General features: G+C 36.0%; 1 protein-coding gene across 5 annotated transcripts in view; it reads left to right on the forward strand.

Annotated features, from left to right (window-relative positions):
* The window catches only part of LOC123548894 (uncharacterized), a 90,097-nt gene that overhangs the window by 32,548 nt on the left and 42,727 nt on the right, over positions 1-14,822 (forward strand). For all 5 annotated transcript variants that reach the window (XM_053545890.1, XM_053545891.1, XM_053545894.1 and 2 more), the window contains one exon: positions 8,125-8,263. In XM_053545890.1, coding sequence (XP_053401865.1) covers positions 8,188-8,263 — 76 coding nt within the window. In that variant the 5' untranslated portion in view covers positions 8,125-8,187. The remainder of the gene's footprint in view (positions 1-8,124; positions 8,264-14,822) is intronic.

The raw sequence follows: 14,822 nt of genomic DNA on the forward strand, positions 1-14,822 counted from the left end.
CAGAGCACATGTTTCGGATGACTTGCTTCAAGGTCAAGGTCACACTTAGGGGCCAAAGGTCATAAATGACTTTGCTTTGTGTATATTGCTCTGCATTGCAGTGCTCTTGTTAGCTCATCTGTCACGTAGTGACAAGGTGAGCTTTTGTGATTGCCCTTCGTCCATCATCCATCTGTCGTCCGTTCACAATTTCTTGTGAACACGATAGAGACCACAGTTTGCAATCAATTTTAATCAAACTGGCACACAACTTGTATTGGCAAAATATCTCGGCTCCTTTCGAAAACTTGCTAGATCCCATCATGGGGTCCAGAGTTATGGCCCCTTGCTAATTATGGCTTGTGAACACGATAGAGATCACATTTTGCAATCAACTTTAATCAAACTTGCACAAAACTTGTATTGGCATAATATCTCAGTTCCTTTTGAAAACTGGCCAAATCCTCTCATAGGTTTCCCTGATTGTAATCAATCAATGGATTTATATCAGTTAGTACATATAGGACTTATTTGAAATTTCATTATTGTCATTAGTTGGACTGAGACAATCAGGGTAGATAACTATGGACTGATTTTGTCAGATTACCTCCCTTATGTCAAATTAAAATGGGTATCTCCGTAACTAATGAATATACTGATCTGAAATTTCATTTATGTCAACAGATGGACTTGGACAGTCAGTGAAGATACAAATTGACTGAATTTATGACAAATTATCTCCCTTTATTTTTTATCTAAATGAATACACCTTAGCAGCTTCTAATGAGATTGGTTTGAAACGTTATATACCGGTATGTCTTCCATGGTAAGAAATAGTCATATTAGATAACTTTTGATTGAACATTTATCGATATGAATACTTTACTAATATATTGTTATATATATATTGTACTCTGTATCTTCTACATGCGTATACCAATGCATGATTACCTCCACTGATTTTAATAAAAATGGATTTATCTCGGTAAATATTTATAGAACTCATTTGAACTTTCATTATTGTCTTTAGTTGGACTGAGGCAGTCAGGGTAGATTATAAACTATGGACTGATTTTATGTCACATCACCTCCCTTTGTTTCAAATTAAGATGGGTGTATCTCAGTAACCAATGAAGATACTGATTTGAAATGTCATTTGTGCCATCAGATGGACTCGGACAATCAGGGTAGATTTAAAACTTTTGACTGAATTTATGACAAATTACCTCCCTTTATTTTATGTAAACGAATGTATCTCAGCAGCATGAGATTGGTTTTAAATGTTATTTAAGTCTTCCAGGATAAGGAATAGTCATGTTAGTACAAAAATGCAACATTTGAGCCTAGGACCCGCAAACTTGGTATGGAAATTGGCCCTGACTAGAAAATGTTTATCCTAAAAATATTTAATATGTATACCTATGTGCTCTGTGTCAAAACTTGATCATATCATTGTGAGCAATGGTACCCATGTGAGCGATACAGGGCCATCATGGCCCTCTTGTTGGTAATTGTTGTCTCATATATTTGTCATATTTTTATGCAACCATCTGAAAGATCGGATGTATTGTGGAAACGCCCTTGGCAGGCGGGCAAAAGGCGTCAACAAACTTTGTCCATAGCATTTCTTCATGCATGGATTTTGATGTAACTTGGCACAAATGCTCACCATCATGAGATGGAGTGTCTTGCACAAGAACCAGGTCCCTACATCTAAGTCAAGGCCACACTTCGAGGTCAAAGGTCAGATACAAGAATGACAATTAACAAGCTCTCAACGGGCATATTTTGTGACTATGGCGCCCTTGTTTAGTTATCAATTTATATAAAGGAAATAATTATTGTGTCCATTTTTTTTAGCTCACCTGTCATGTAGTGACAAGGTGAAATTTTGTGATCACATTTTGTCCATCGTCCGCGGTCTGGCCATCATCCGCTCGTTCACAATTTCTTGTGAATGTGATAGAGACCACATTTCAATTTTAACCATACTTGCACACAATTTGTATTGGCATAATATATCGGTTCCTTTCAAAAGTGGCCAGATCCCATCATGGATTCCAGAGTTACGGCCCCTTAAAAGGCCACAATCTGCTATTTTGGCTTGTGAACACGATAAAGACCACATTTTGCAATTGATTTTAGTCAAATTTGCACACAACTTGTATTGGCATAATATCTTGGTTCCTTTCGAAAACTGGCCAGATCCCATCATGGGTTCCAGAGGTATGGCCCCATAAAGGGCCAAAATTTGCTATTTTGGCTTTTGCAGCAATATAGAGACTTCATTTATGGTTTGATTTGATACAAACTTGCAAAATATCTTCAGCAACAATATATCTTTAATTCCGTGATGAATCCGTCAGATCCAATTATAGGTTCCCGAGTTACGGCCCCTGATTGACCCATGAAAGAGACATAATTTGTTAATTTTTACCTTGTGAACATGATAGAAGTGACACTTTACTTACAATTTTAACCACACTTACCCACAACTGAAGTCACAAGAATGTCTTGGTTTCTTTCGAAAACTGGCTAGATTCCATCATGGGTTCTAGAGTTACTGCCCCTGAATGGGACAATAATGTTCTATTTTGGCTTTTTCAGCCATATAGAGGTTTCATTTATGCTTTGATTTGATACAAACTTGCACAGAATATTTATCTTGATGATCTCTAGGCCAGGTTTGAAACTGGGTCATGTGGAATCAAAAACTAGGTCACCAGGTGAAATCAAAGGTAAAGCTTGTTAACACCCTAGATGACACATTTATTACCCTATCTTCATGACACTTGGTCAGAATGTTTATCTAGATGATTCCTAGGCCAGGTTCGAGACTGGGTTATATGGGGTAAAAAACTAGGTCACCTGGTCAAATCAAAGGAAAAGCTTGTTAACATTCTGGAGGCCACTTTTATGACCCTATCTTCCTGAAGCATTGTCAGAATGTTTATCTTGATGATTCCTAGGTCAAGTTTGAAACTTGGTCATGTGGGATAAAAAACTAGGTCACCCACTTAAATCAGGGAAAACCTTTTTACCACTCTGTAGGCCATACGTATGACCATATCTTCATGAAACTTGGTAAGAATGTTTTTCCATGCCAAGTTCGAAACTGGGTCATGTGGGGTCAGAAACTAGGTCACCACTCAAATCAAAGCAAATGCTTGTTAACACTGTAGAGGCCACATTTATGACCCATTATCTTCAAGATTTTTTCTTAGCTTGGTCAGAATGTTTATTTTGATGATTTCAATGCCAAGTTTAACAGGTTAGCGATATAGGGTCATCATGGCCCTCTTGTTTATATTATCTCCCTTTAGGGGTCTATATGCAACACTGAAAGTAGTGTTTTTCTAACCATGTAATTATATATATTCTCTATTTGGACAGCTGTTCTGTCTGATTTCAACATAAAATTCCAAGCATTATAGAACTTTTAAAGGGTACTAATCACACTAACTATTGTAATATTTTTAACCATTTATTTTTTGCTAAGAGCCCTTAACAGAAAGGTTAAAAAGGTTGACCACTGATATTAACAGGATAACTCAGGAATCATAATTTGTAGTATAGTGGAATAGATTGACTTTATAATTCTACAATCAGCCTCCCTGGCCGAGTGGTTAATGTTGCTGACTTCAGTTCGCTTGCCCTTTACCGATGTGGGATTGAGCCTTGCTCAGGACGTTGAATTCTCCTTGTGAGGACGAGGAAGCCATCCAGCTGGCTTATGGAAGGTTGGTGGTTCTACCTGGGTGTCTGCCTGTGATGAAGTAATGCATGGAGCCAGGGCACCTGGGATCTTCCTCAACCATCAAAAGCTGGATAGTCACAGTATGACCTATAATCATTGTATTATGTGAACACAGCGAATCGTTAAACCAAACTAAAAGAACAAAAACAAAACATCATACTTCAAGTCGCGAAAAAACTTGATAAGAAATTCTAAGCAGTTTTATTCAACCTGGCGTAACAGTGAAGCCATGTTAAAGTTAAAAAATAAATGTTCATGTATATGATCAAAAATGGTGAGATTATATTTTATAACAATGATTTTATTGCACCCCCACTATTGACCTAAGTGTATGGATATACAGCTTATATTAGATATGTTGGCTATCAGACTGTACACACTATTTATGAGATAGTGTATCATATATTGTTATTATCATGTTTTGACAACACATGGCCATGAATCATAACTTTATTGTAGCCTGCCTGTACTATAGTACTAATCCCCAATGATAACGTGATTCCCGCCGAAACGCGAGGACAAGTCTAAATCATGATAACTGATGAAATAACCATTCATAATGCTTGCACATTACTTGACAAGCAAATATTAGTATTTCTTTCATTTCAAATATCCACTAAGTATATGGCAACATAGCTCAGTTGGCTAAAATGCAGACAATAATTGGGTGTAAGCAGATCGTTTCGTGGGTTCGAATCCTCACAAGGGTTGTTCTTTTTTTCATATTTTTTTTGTTTTCCCTATTCGTTTTCATTTTTGCTTCCGTATTTTTGTTTCTTTCTTTGATGGTTTGTTGTCGAGCAAGCTTGCGGTGAGCTCGATATAGTCGCCACTTTGGGTGTATGTGCGTGCGTGCGTCCGTCCAATTTTGTCCGGACCATAACTTTGACATGCATGGACCAATCTTGTTTATATTTCGCATTAATGTTTAACTCAATGAGAAGGCGTGTCATGCACAAACCCCATGTTCCTATCTCAAAGGTCAAATTGAAGTTTGTCCGGAGCATTTCTCCTTCATGCATGGTAGAATTTTGATGTAACTTGGCATGAATGTTCACCATTATAAGACGGAGTGTCATGCGTAAGAAGCAGGTCCCTAGGTCCTAGGTCAAGGTCACACTTAGAGGTCAAAGGTGCTGTTAGGCTCGACATTCTGCTCGTGGGCATACTTGTATTTGTATATATGTCTATATATAACACACTAGTATGTTCATTATTTGCATGGCTAAGTGCATGCATTTAATCAATATCATCTTTGTTATGTAATAAACTATTCTGATCTGCCATATCGCCTTTAGATACCTCTCTGTTGTGTTGTCACGGAGCTCATGAAGGAATCTTGATTTTTATGCAATTTAAAGTGAAATAAAAATTAAAAGAAAAATTAATTGTCGATGCCGAGTTTCGAACCCACACGGCAAAAGATCTGTTGAACTTGGACTGTATGCTTTACCACTGAGCTAATTTGTAGTTGGTATAAAACCTGGAAATATTTAGATTGTAACATGTTAGGAAAATGTTGAATTCCCTATGTTCCATTATAATCTATTTATGTTTGTAAATATCAAGTTATCGTTGGGGCATAGTAAAAATCTGTATTAATTCGGCTTGTTTTAGTTGGTAAATAAAGTATTTTGTTATTATAAAATACTTTCAAAGTTATATGAGAATCATTGTGAGCAATCTTGCATTATAATGCTCAGCTTAGGAAAACACATTTTGGAAAATAATGCTACCATTAATTGTTTATAAAGTTAATAATACTAGTTTCTCATGCAAAAGTATGTTTCTCATGCAGTAGTATTCTCATGCAATAGTATTCTCATGCAAAAGTAAATCACATGCAGTAGTATTCATAATTATGCAAAACTATTCAATTTTCATGCAGTAGTATTCTACTGTCATGCAAAAGTATTCCATTCTCATAAAATAATATTCTCATGTAAAAGTGCTCTCATGCAGTAGTATATCCTCATGCAGTATTATTAATCAGTATTATATTCTCATGCAATAGTATTATGCAGTAGTATAATCTCATGCAATAGTATTATGCAGTAGTATATCCTCATGCAATAGTATTATGCAGTGTTATATCCTCATGCAATAGTATTATGCAGCAGTATATCCTCATGCAATAGTATTATGCAGTGTTATATCCTCTTGAAATAGTATTATGCAGTAGTATATCCTCATGCAATAGTATTATGCAGCAGTATATCCTCATGCAATAGTATTATGCAGTAGTATATCCTCATGCAATAGTATTATGCAGCAGTATATTCTCTTGCAATAGTATTATGCAGTATTATATTCTCTTGCAATAGTATTATGCAGTAGTATATCCTCATGCAATAGTATTATGCAGTATTATATTCTCTTGCAATAGTATTATGCAGTAGTATATTCTCTTGCAATAGTATTATGCAGTAGTATATCCTCATGCAATAGTATTATGCAGTATTATATTCTCTTGCAATAGTATTATGCAGTAGTATATCCTCATGCAATAGTATTATGCAGCAGTATATCCTCATGCAATAGTATTATGCAGTAGTATATCCTCATGCAATAGTATTATGCAGCAGTATATCCTCATGCAATAGTATTATGCAGCAGTATTTCCTCACGCAATAGTATTATGCAGCAGTATATCCTCATGCAATAGTATTATGCAGCAGTATATCCTCACGCAATAGTATTATGCAGCAGTATATCCTCACGCAATAGTATTATGCAATAGTATTATGCAGTAGTATATCCTCTTGCAATAGTATTATGCAGTAGTATATCCTCATGCAATAGTATTATGCAGCAGTATATCCTCATGCAATAGTATTATGCAGTAGTATATCCTCATGCAATAGTATTATGCAGCAGTATATTCTCTTGCAATAGTATTATGCAGTATTATATTCTCTTGCAATAGTATTATGCAGTAGTATATCCTCATGCAATAGTATTATGCAGTATTATATTCTCTTGCAATAGTATTATGCAGTAGTATATTCTCTTGCAATAGTATTATGCAGTAGTATATCCTCATGCAATAGTATTATGCAGTATTATATTCTCTTGCAATAGTATTATGCAGTAGTATATCCTCATGCAATAGTATTATGCAGCAGTATATCCTCATGCAATAGTATTATGCAGTAGTATATCCTCATGCAATAGTATTATGCAGCAGTATATCCTCATGCAATAGTATTATGCAGCAGTATATCCTCATGCAATAGTATTATGCAGTAGTATATCCTCATGCAATAGTATTATGCAGCAGTATATCCTCACGCAATAGTATTATGCAGCAGTATATCCTCACGCAATAGTATTATGCAATAGTATTATGCAGTAGTATATCCTCTTGCAATAGTATTATGCAGTAGTATATCCTCATGCAATAGTATTATGCAGTAGTATATCCTCATGCAATAGTATTATGCAGTATTATATTTTCTTGCAATTGTATTATGCAGTAGTATATCCTCATGCAATAGTATTATGCAGTAGTATATTCTCTTGCAATTGTATTATGCAGTAGTATATCCTCATGCAATAGTATTATGCAGTAGTACATTCTCTTGCAATTGTATTATGCAGTAGTACATTCTCATGCAAGAGTATTATGCAGTAGTACATTCTCATGCAGTAGTATTATGCAGTAGTATATCATGCAATAGTATTATGCAGTAGAATAATCTCATGCAATAGTATTATGCAGTTATATATTCTCATGCAATAATATCATGCAGTAGTATATTCTCATGCAATAGTTTCATGTAGTAGTATATTCTCATGCAAGAGTATCATGCAGTAGTATATTCTCATGCAAGAGTATCATGCAGTAGTATATTCTCATGCAAGAGTATCATGCAGTAGTATATTCTCATGCAATAATATCATGCAGTAGTATATTCTCATGCAAGAGTATCATGCAGTAGTATATTCTCATGCAAGAGTATCATGCAGTAGTATATTCTCATGCAAGAGTATCATGCAGTAGTATATTCTCATGCAAGAGTATTATGCAGTATTATATTCTCATGCAAAAGTATTACATTCTTAGGCCGTTTACAACACCACTAAAGAGCAAACATCTCTAAACCAATCGTATAACTAATTTTTGAGGTTGATACTTAAAATCTGTCTCATGACAATACTTAGCAGTATATTAATCTTCAAGAAGAATAACATTAACATAAACCACTGTGTAACTAAAGTACTTTGGTAATCCAAGTGGTTTTCACTCTGTAGGGGTTGTGAGGTACTGTAATGTAGGAGTTGTGCAGAACACTTCAATCTGAATGAGATACTGGTGTAGTCATCACAGAACTTTATTTTCCCGATCTCCATACATATAAGGTTTTGTTTCTGTCTGTATATTTCAGAAGCTTCAGAGAACTAAGAGGATATGGATGAATTATAACAGTTTTCTATAGGAGTATTTGAACATGAGAGCCATATATATAGTAACAATCTGGCTAGCATGTGCTGTATCATGCTCTGCTGTGTTTGGTTCCTTCACAAGTAAGTTGAATTTTAGTGTAATTATTATACTGGATTCAGGTCCGTCCGTACATCCGTCCGTCTGTCACATTCTTGTATGGAGCATAACTCAAAAAGTAATGAAGATACATTTACTAAGTTGTAACTTCACACAATGATAGCCCAAACCAAAATAGCGAGCTAAAGTAAGCTTGCATTAAGGTCGCAGCAAGATTGCAGTGGCGATCTTAACCAGTGTGCGGCAACCTTGTTTTAGCATGCAGCAAGATTGCGATTGGAACCATCGCAACCGTAATTTAAACTTGCACAAACTAATTCGAGCACTTCCTGCAACCTATTTAAGATCTTGCGTTTAGCTTGTAAGGTTGCGAATGCTTGTGATTGGAACCCTAGCGATCTTACTTGCGACCTTGTAAGTTTGCACAATCATAATAAGATTGCAAGCTTGTGCAATCTTGCGAACTTAATCATAACAAGATTTCAACCTTGCAGACATTATATGGGTGTAGAAAGAAACATTTGCGACTCACATCCAACCTTAAGTTTTGATTGCACAAGCTTGCAAACTACACTATCATCCCCAACCTTATTCAGGTTTGTGAGACATTTTAAATGTTAGAGTTTAAAAATTTAATTATATACTTCCTTTAATTTGACAAACTGCACAGTTTGTGAAACTTGCGCACTTTCATAAAACAATATTTGTAGTGATCAGTAGATATAAAGACTTAAAAATCAGGGACAGTATTTTTTAAAACAACTTATTTTGACATAAAAATTTAATATTTGATTTAATATATTACCTCCCTTTCATATGTATCATTGAACTAAAAGAGCTTTAAAAGGTCACAGGATTGCTAGTCCCAATCTTAAATAGTATTAAGATCACAGGATGCCCGCTGCAAGCTTGCGAAGCAAGACTTATCCGCAGACTTTAGGTATAGGAAATAGAGATCAATATAATTGCACCTTTACTAATCCTACCAGGTGTTCTGTATTACAAAAGTGGATCTATTGTGACATTTTGATACAAGCAAAACTGTATTATCTGCACTATTATTTACCTACTGGTACTTCGTTTTATTATTGGCTTGTTAAAAGTTAATTTTTTACCATATGTAAGTTGACAGAATCATAGGAACCATGTCTTGAGGGGTAAATCAAACACAAATGAATAAATCCTTAATGATTTTGTTGTGCAAAAAAGTATGATATTGTGTCTTAAACAGTTTTCATTTTCCACTCAATTGTGTAATTGCAAGGGAAGTAAACTAATAGATCTCTACTTATAAGTACTAGCCCAAGGCAAGAGTTGTCATTCTTTGTGGATCACAACTTTAAATTAAAAATTAAAACTTCTTTTATTGATATTAACAAAACTATCATAAACTTCACATTTGTGAAATCATTTTTGGTTATTTCAAGGACTTGGAAATTAATTTCTAGACTTTATTTAATGTAATTCTATCATTGAAAATTTTAGGGCCTATCTCTACAGACTTAATTTCTATCGCAAGCTTAGTTGTAATCTTAAATAGTATTAATTTTTAGATCTCAGGATGCCGGCTGCAAGCTTGCAAAGAAAGACTTCTCTGCAAACTTAATTTCTATGCGAGCATCCGCAAGCATTATATTACATGGCTGCAATCTTTTTAGCTCACCTGTCACAAAGTGACAAGGTGAGCTTTTGTGATCGCGCAGCGTCCGTCGTCCGTCCGTCCGTGCGTCCGTCCGTCCGTGCGTGCGTAAACTTTTTGCTTGTGACCACTCTAGAGGTCACATTTTTCATGGGATCTTGATGAAAGTTGGTCAGAATGTTCACCTTGATGATATCTAGGTCAAGTTCGAAACTGGGTCATGTGCGGTCTAAAACTAGGTCAGTAGGTCTAAAAATAGAAAAACCTTGTGACCTCTCTAGAGGCCATATTTTTCAATGGATCTTCATGAAAATTGGTCAGAATGTTCATCTTGATGATATCTAGGTCAAGTTCGAAACTGGGTCAACTGCGGTCAAAAACTAGGTCAGTAGGTCAAATATTAGAAAATCCTTGTGACCTCTCTAGAGGTCATATTTTTCATGGGATCTGCATGAAAATTAGTCAGAGTGTTCATCTTGATGATATCTAGGTCAAGTTTGAAACTGGGTCACGTCCGATCCAAAACTAGGTCAGTAGGTCAAATAATAGAAAAACCTTGTGACCTCTGTAGAGGCCGTATTTTTCATGGGATCTGCATGAAAATTGGTCAGAATGTTTATCTTCATGATATCTAGGTCAAGTTTGAAACTGGGTCGACTGCGGTCAAAAACTAGGTCAGTAGGTCAAATAATAGAAAATCCTTGTGTCCTCTCTAGAGGCCATATATTTCATGGGATCTGCATGAAAATTGGTCAGAATGTTCATCTTGATGATATATAGGTCAAGTTCGAAACTGGGTCAACTGCGTTCCAAAACTAGGTCAGTAGGTCTAAAAATAGAAAATCCTTGTGACCTCCCTAGAGGCCATATTTTTCAATGGATCTTCATGAAAATTGGTGAGAATGTTCACCTTGATGATATCTAGATCAATTTTGAAACTGGGTCACGTGCGGTCAAAAACTAGGTCAGTAGGTCAAATAATAGAAAAACCTTGTGACCTCTCTAAGAGGCCATATTTTTCATGGGATCTGCATGAAAATTGGTCAGAATGTTCATCTTGATGATATCTAAGTCAAGTTCGAAACTGGGTTACGTGCAATCAAAAACTAGGTCAGTAGGTCAGATAATAGAAAAACCTTGTGACCTCTGTAGAGGCCAGATTTTTCATGGGATCTGCATGAAAATTGGTCATAATATTCATCTTGATAATATCTAGGTCAAGATTGAAACTGGGTCACATGTGGTCAAAAACTAGGTCAGTAGGTCAAATAATAGAAAAAACTTGAAACCTCTCTAGAGGCCATATTTTTCATGGGATCTTTATGAAAGTTGGTCTGAATGTTCATCTTGATGATATCTAGGTCAAGTTTGAAACTGGGTCAACTGTGTTCAAAAACTAGGTCACTAGGTCTAAACATAGAAAAAACTTGTGACCTCTATAGAAGCCATATTTTTCAATGGATCTTGATGAAAATTGGTGATAATGTTCACCTTGATGATATCTAGGTCAAGTACAAAACTGGGTCACATGCCTTCAAAAACTAATTCATTATGTCAAATAATAGAAAAACCTTGTGACCTCTCTAAGAGGCCATATTTTTCAATGGATCTTCATGAAAATTGGTCAGAATTTTTATCTTGATGATATCTAGGTCAAGTTCAGAACTAGGTCACATGAGCTCTAAAACTAGGTCACTATGTCAAATAATAGAAAAAACAACGTCATACTCAGTTCATGTGGGGACAGGTGAGCGATTCAGGACCATCATGGTCCTCTTGTTAAGAATGCAGTAAGCTTGTGCAAGCTTATGGTAAACTTCTCACAAGCTTGCGTGTGCTTGTATTTTGGTTTGGTAGAGGTTGAGAGGAAGTGTAATGGTAAGGAATCATAATTCTGGATGGACCCATTTTTGAATTATCTCTCTTTTTGTAGAAGGCTTGTCTGGAGCGTAAGTCCTAAACTATGAAAGGGTTTGACTTGATACTTACATATAAATAGAGGTCAGTTAGAGGAGTTGCATTGTCAAAGAACCATAACTCTAGCTGAACCCATTTTAGAATTATCTCCCCTTATGTGATAAAAAACTTGTCAAGAGCATAACTTGAAAATTATATGAGTGATTAACTTAATACTTTACATATTGATAGAAATCAGTGAGAGGGAGTGCAGTGTCAAAGAACAATAACTTTAACTTACCCTGTTTTTGAATTATCTCCCATTATGTTTGAAAACTTTACAGTGTGTTACTTAAAGAGTAAATGATTGACTCAATACTTAACACATTTATAGAGTTTAGTGAGAGGAAGTGCAGTAACTAAGAACCATAACTCTAGCTGGCCTCATTTTTAGCTCACCTGTCACAAAGTGACAAGGTGAGCTTTTGTGATCGCGCGGTGTCCGTCGTCCGTCCGTGCGTCCGTCCGTGCGTACGTCCGTAAACTTTTGCTTGTGACCACTCTAGAGGTCACATTTTTCATGGGATCTTTATGAAAGTTGGTCAGAATGTTCATCTTGATGATATCTAGGTCAAGTTCGAAACTGGGTCACGTGCGGTCAAAAACTAGGTCAGTAGGTCTAAAAATAGAAAAACCTTGTGACCTCTCTAGAGGCCATATATTTCACAAGATCTTCATGAAAGTTGGTCAGAACGTTCACCTTGATGATATCTAGGTCAAGTTCGAAACTGGGTCACGTGCCTTCAAAAACTAGGTCAGTAGGTCAAATAATAGAAAAACCTTGTGACCTCTTTAAAGGCCATATTTTTCATGGGATCTGTATGAAAGTTGGTCTGAATGTTCATCTTGATGATTTCTAGGTCAAGTTCGAAACTGGGTCACGTGCCATCAAAAACTAGGTCAGTAGGTCTAAAAATAGAAAATCCTTGTGACCTTTCTAGAGGCCATATATTTCACAAGATCTTCATGAAAATTGGTCAGAACGTTCACCTTTATGATATCTAGGTCAAGTTCGAAACTGGGTCACGTGCCATCAAAAACTAGGTCAGTAGGTCAAATAATAGAAAAACCTTGTGACCTCTCTAAAGGCCATATTTTTCATGGGATCTGTGTGAAAGTTGGTCTGAATGTTCATCTTGATGATATCTAGGTCAAGTTCGAAACTGGGTCACGTGCGGTTAAAAACTAGGTCAGTAGGTCTAAAAATAGAAAAACCTTGTGACCTCTCTAGAGGCCATATATTTCATGAAATCTTCATGAAAATTTGTCAGAATGTTCACCTTGATGATATCTAAGTCAAGTTCGAAAGTGGGTCACGTGCCATCAAAACTAGGTCAGTAGGTCAAATAATAGAGAAACCTTGTGACCTAACTAGAGGCCATATTTCCATGGATCTGTATGAAAGTTGGTCTGATATGTTCATCTTGATGATATCTAGGTCAAATTTGAAAGTGGGTCACGTGCCGTCAAAAACTAGGTCAGTAGGTCAAATAATAGAAAAACCTTGTGACCTTTCTAAAGCCATATTTTTCAATGGATCTTCATGAAAGTTGGTCTGAATGTTCATCTTGATGATATCTAGGTCAAATTCGAAACAGGGTCATGTGCGGTCAAAAACTAGGTCAGTAGGTCTAAAATAGAAAAACCTTGTGACCTCTCTAGAGGCCATACTTGTGAATGGATATTCATAAAAATTGGTCAGAATGTTCACCTTGATGATATCTAAGTCAGGTTCGAAAGTGGGTCGCGTGCCTTCAAAAAGTAGGTCAGTAGGTCAAATAATGAAAAAACGTTGTGACCTCTCTAAAGGCCATATTTTTCATGGGATCTGTATGAAAGTTGGTCTGAATGTTTATCTTGATGATATCTAGGTCAAGTTTGAAACTGGGTCAACTGCGATCAAAAACTAGGTCAGTAGGTCTTGAAATAGAAAAACCTTGTGACCTCTCTAGAGGCCATACCCTTGAATGGATCTTCATGAAAATTGGTCAGAATGTTCACCTTGATGATATCTAGGTCAAGTTTGAAACCAGGTCACGTGCCTTAAAAAACTAGGTCAATAGGTCAAATAATAGAAAAACCTTGTGACCTCTCTAGAGACCATATTTTTCAATGGATCTTCATGAAAATTGGTCAGAATTTTTATCTTTATAATATCTAGGTCAAGTTCAAAACTGGGTCAACTGCGGTCAAAAACTAGGTCACTATGTCAAATAATAGAAAAAATGACGTCATACTCAAAACTGGATCATGTGGGAAGAGGTGAGCGATTCAGGACCATCATGGTCCTCTTGTTAATTACCTCCCTTTGGTTACAAACTTCGCTAGAGCATCTCTCCTTAACTATAAGAGATACCTTCTTCAAATTTTGATTTCTTATAGAATATTTTGAGGAGGAGTGCAGTACATGTGAACAGTAACTTTAGATTATCGTATTTTTATTATCTCCCATACGTATAAAAGATTGTCTGGAGAATAACTTGAAAAGTATATAACGGATTGACTTTATACTTTTTAATAGCACATTTATTAGGGTGTTTGAGAGAAAGTGCAGTACTTAAGAACCATAACTCCATATGACCCTATTTTTGAATTGCCAAATTTTTCGAATATTTCCTTTGGGGAGCATCCATTGGTGTTACCGATTGCCTTGTTACTGAGTCATGGCTCTTTATTTGTTTCAGATATGAATAGAGTTATATTGGAAAAAAAACTTCAATAATATTCTAACATATTTCATATGCTGTTAAATATAACTAGTTGATGACTCTTAGTGATGGCATGGTCCCTTGATCATGACCAGTTGACCTACTTCCTTCTTTTTAGCTCACCTGTCACATAGTGACAAGGTGAGCTTTTGTGATCACCCTTCGTCCTTCGTCTGTGCGTCCGTGCGTGCGTCAACAATTTCTTGTCTGCACGATAGTGGTTTCATTTATGATTTTATTAGTCCCCTACTGGTTGAAAACCAGTTTCGGGGACTATAG

Source organism: Mercenaria mercenaria, chromosome 6, assembly GCF_021730395.1.
Source record: "Mercenaria mercenaria strain notata chromosome 6, MADL_Memer_1, whole genome shotgun sequence".
Lineage (NCBI taxonomy): Eukaryota > Metazoa > Mollusca > Bivalvia > Venerida > Veneridae > Mercenaria > Mercenaria mercenaria.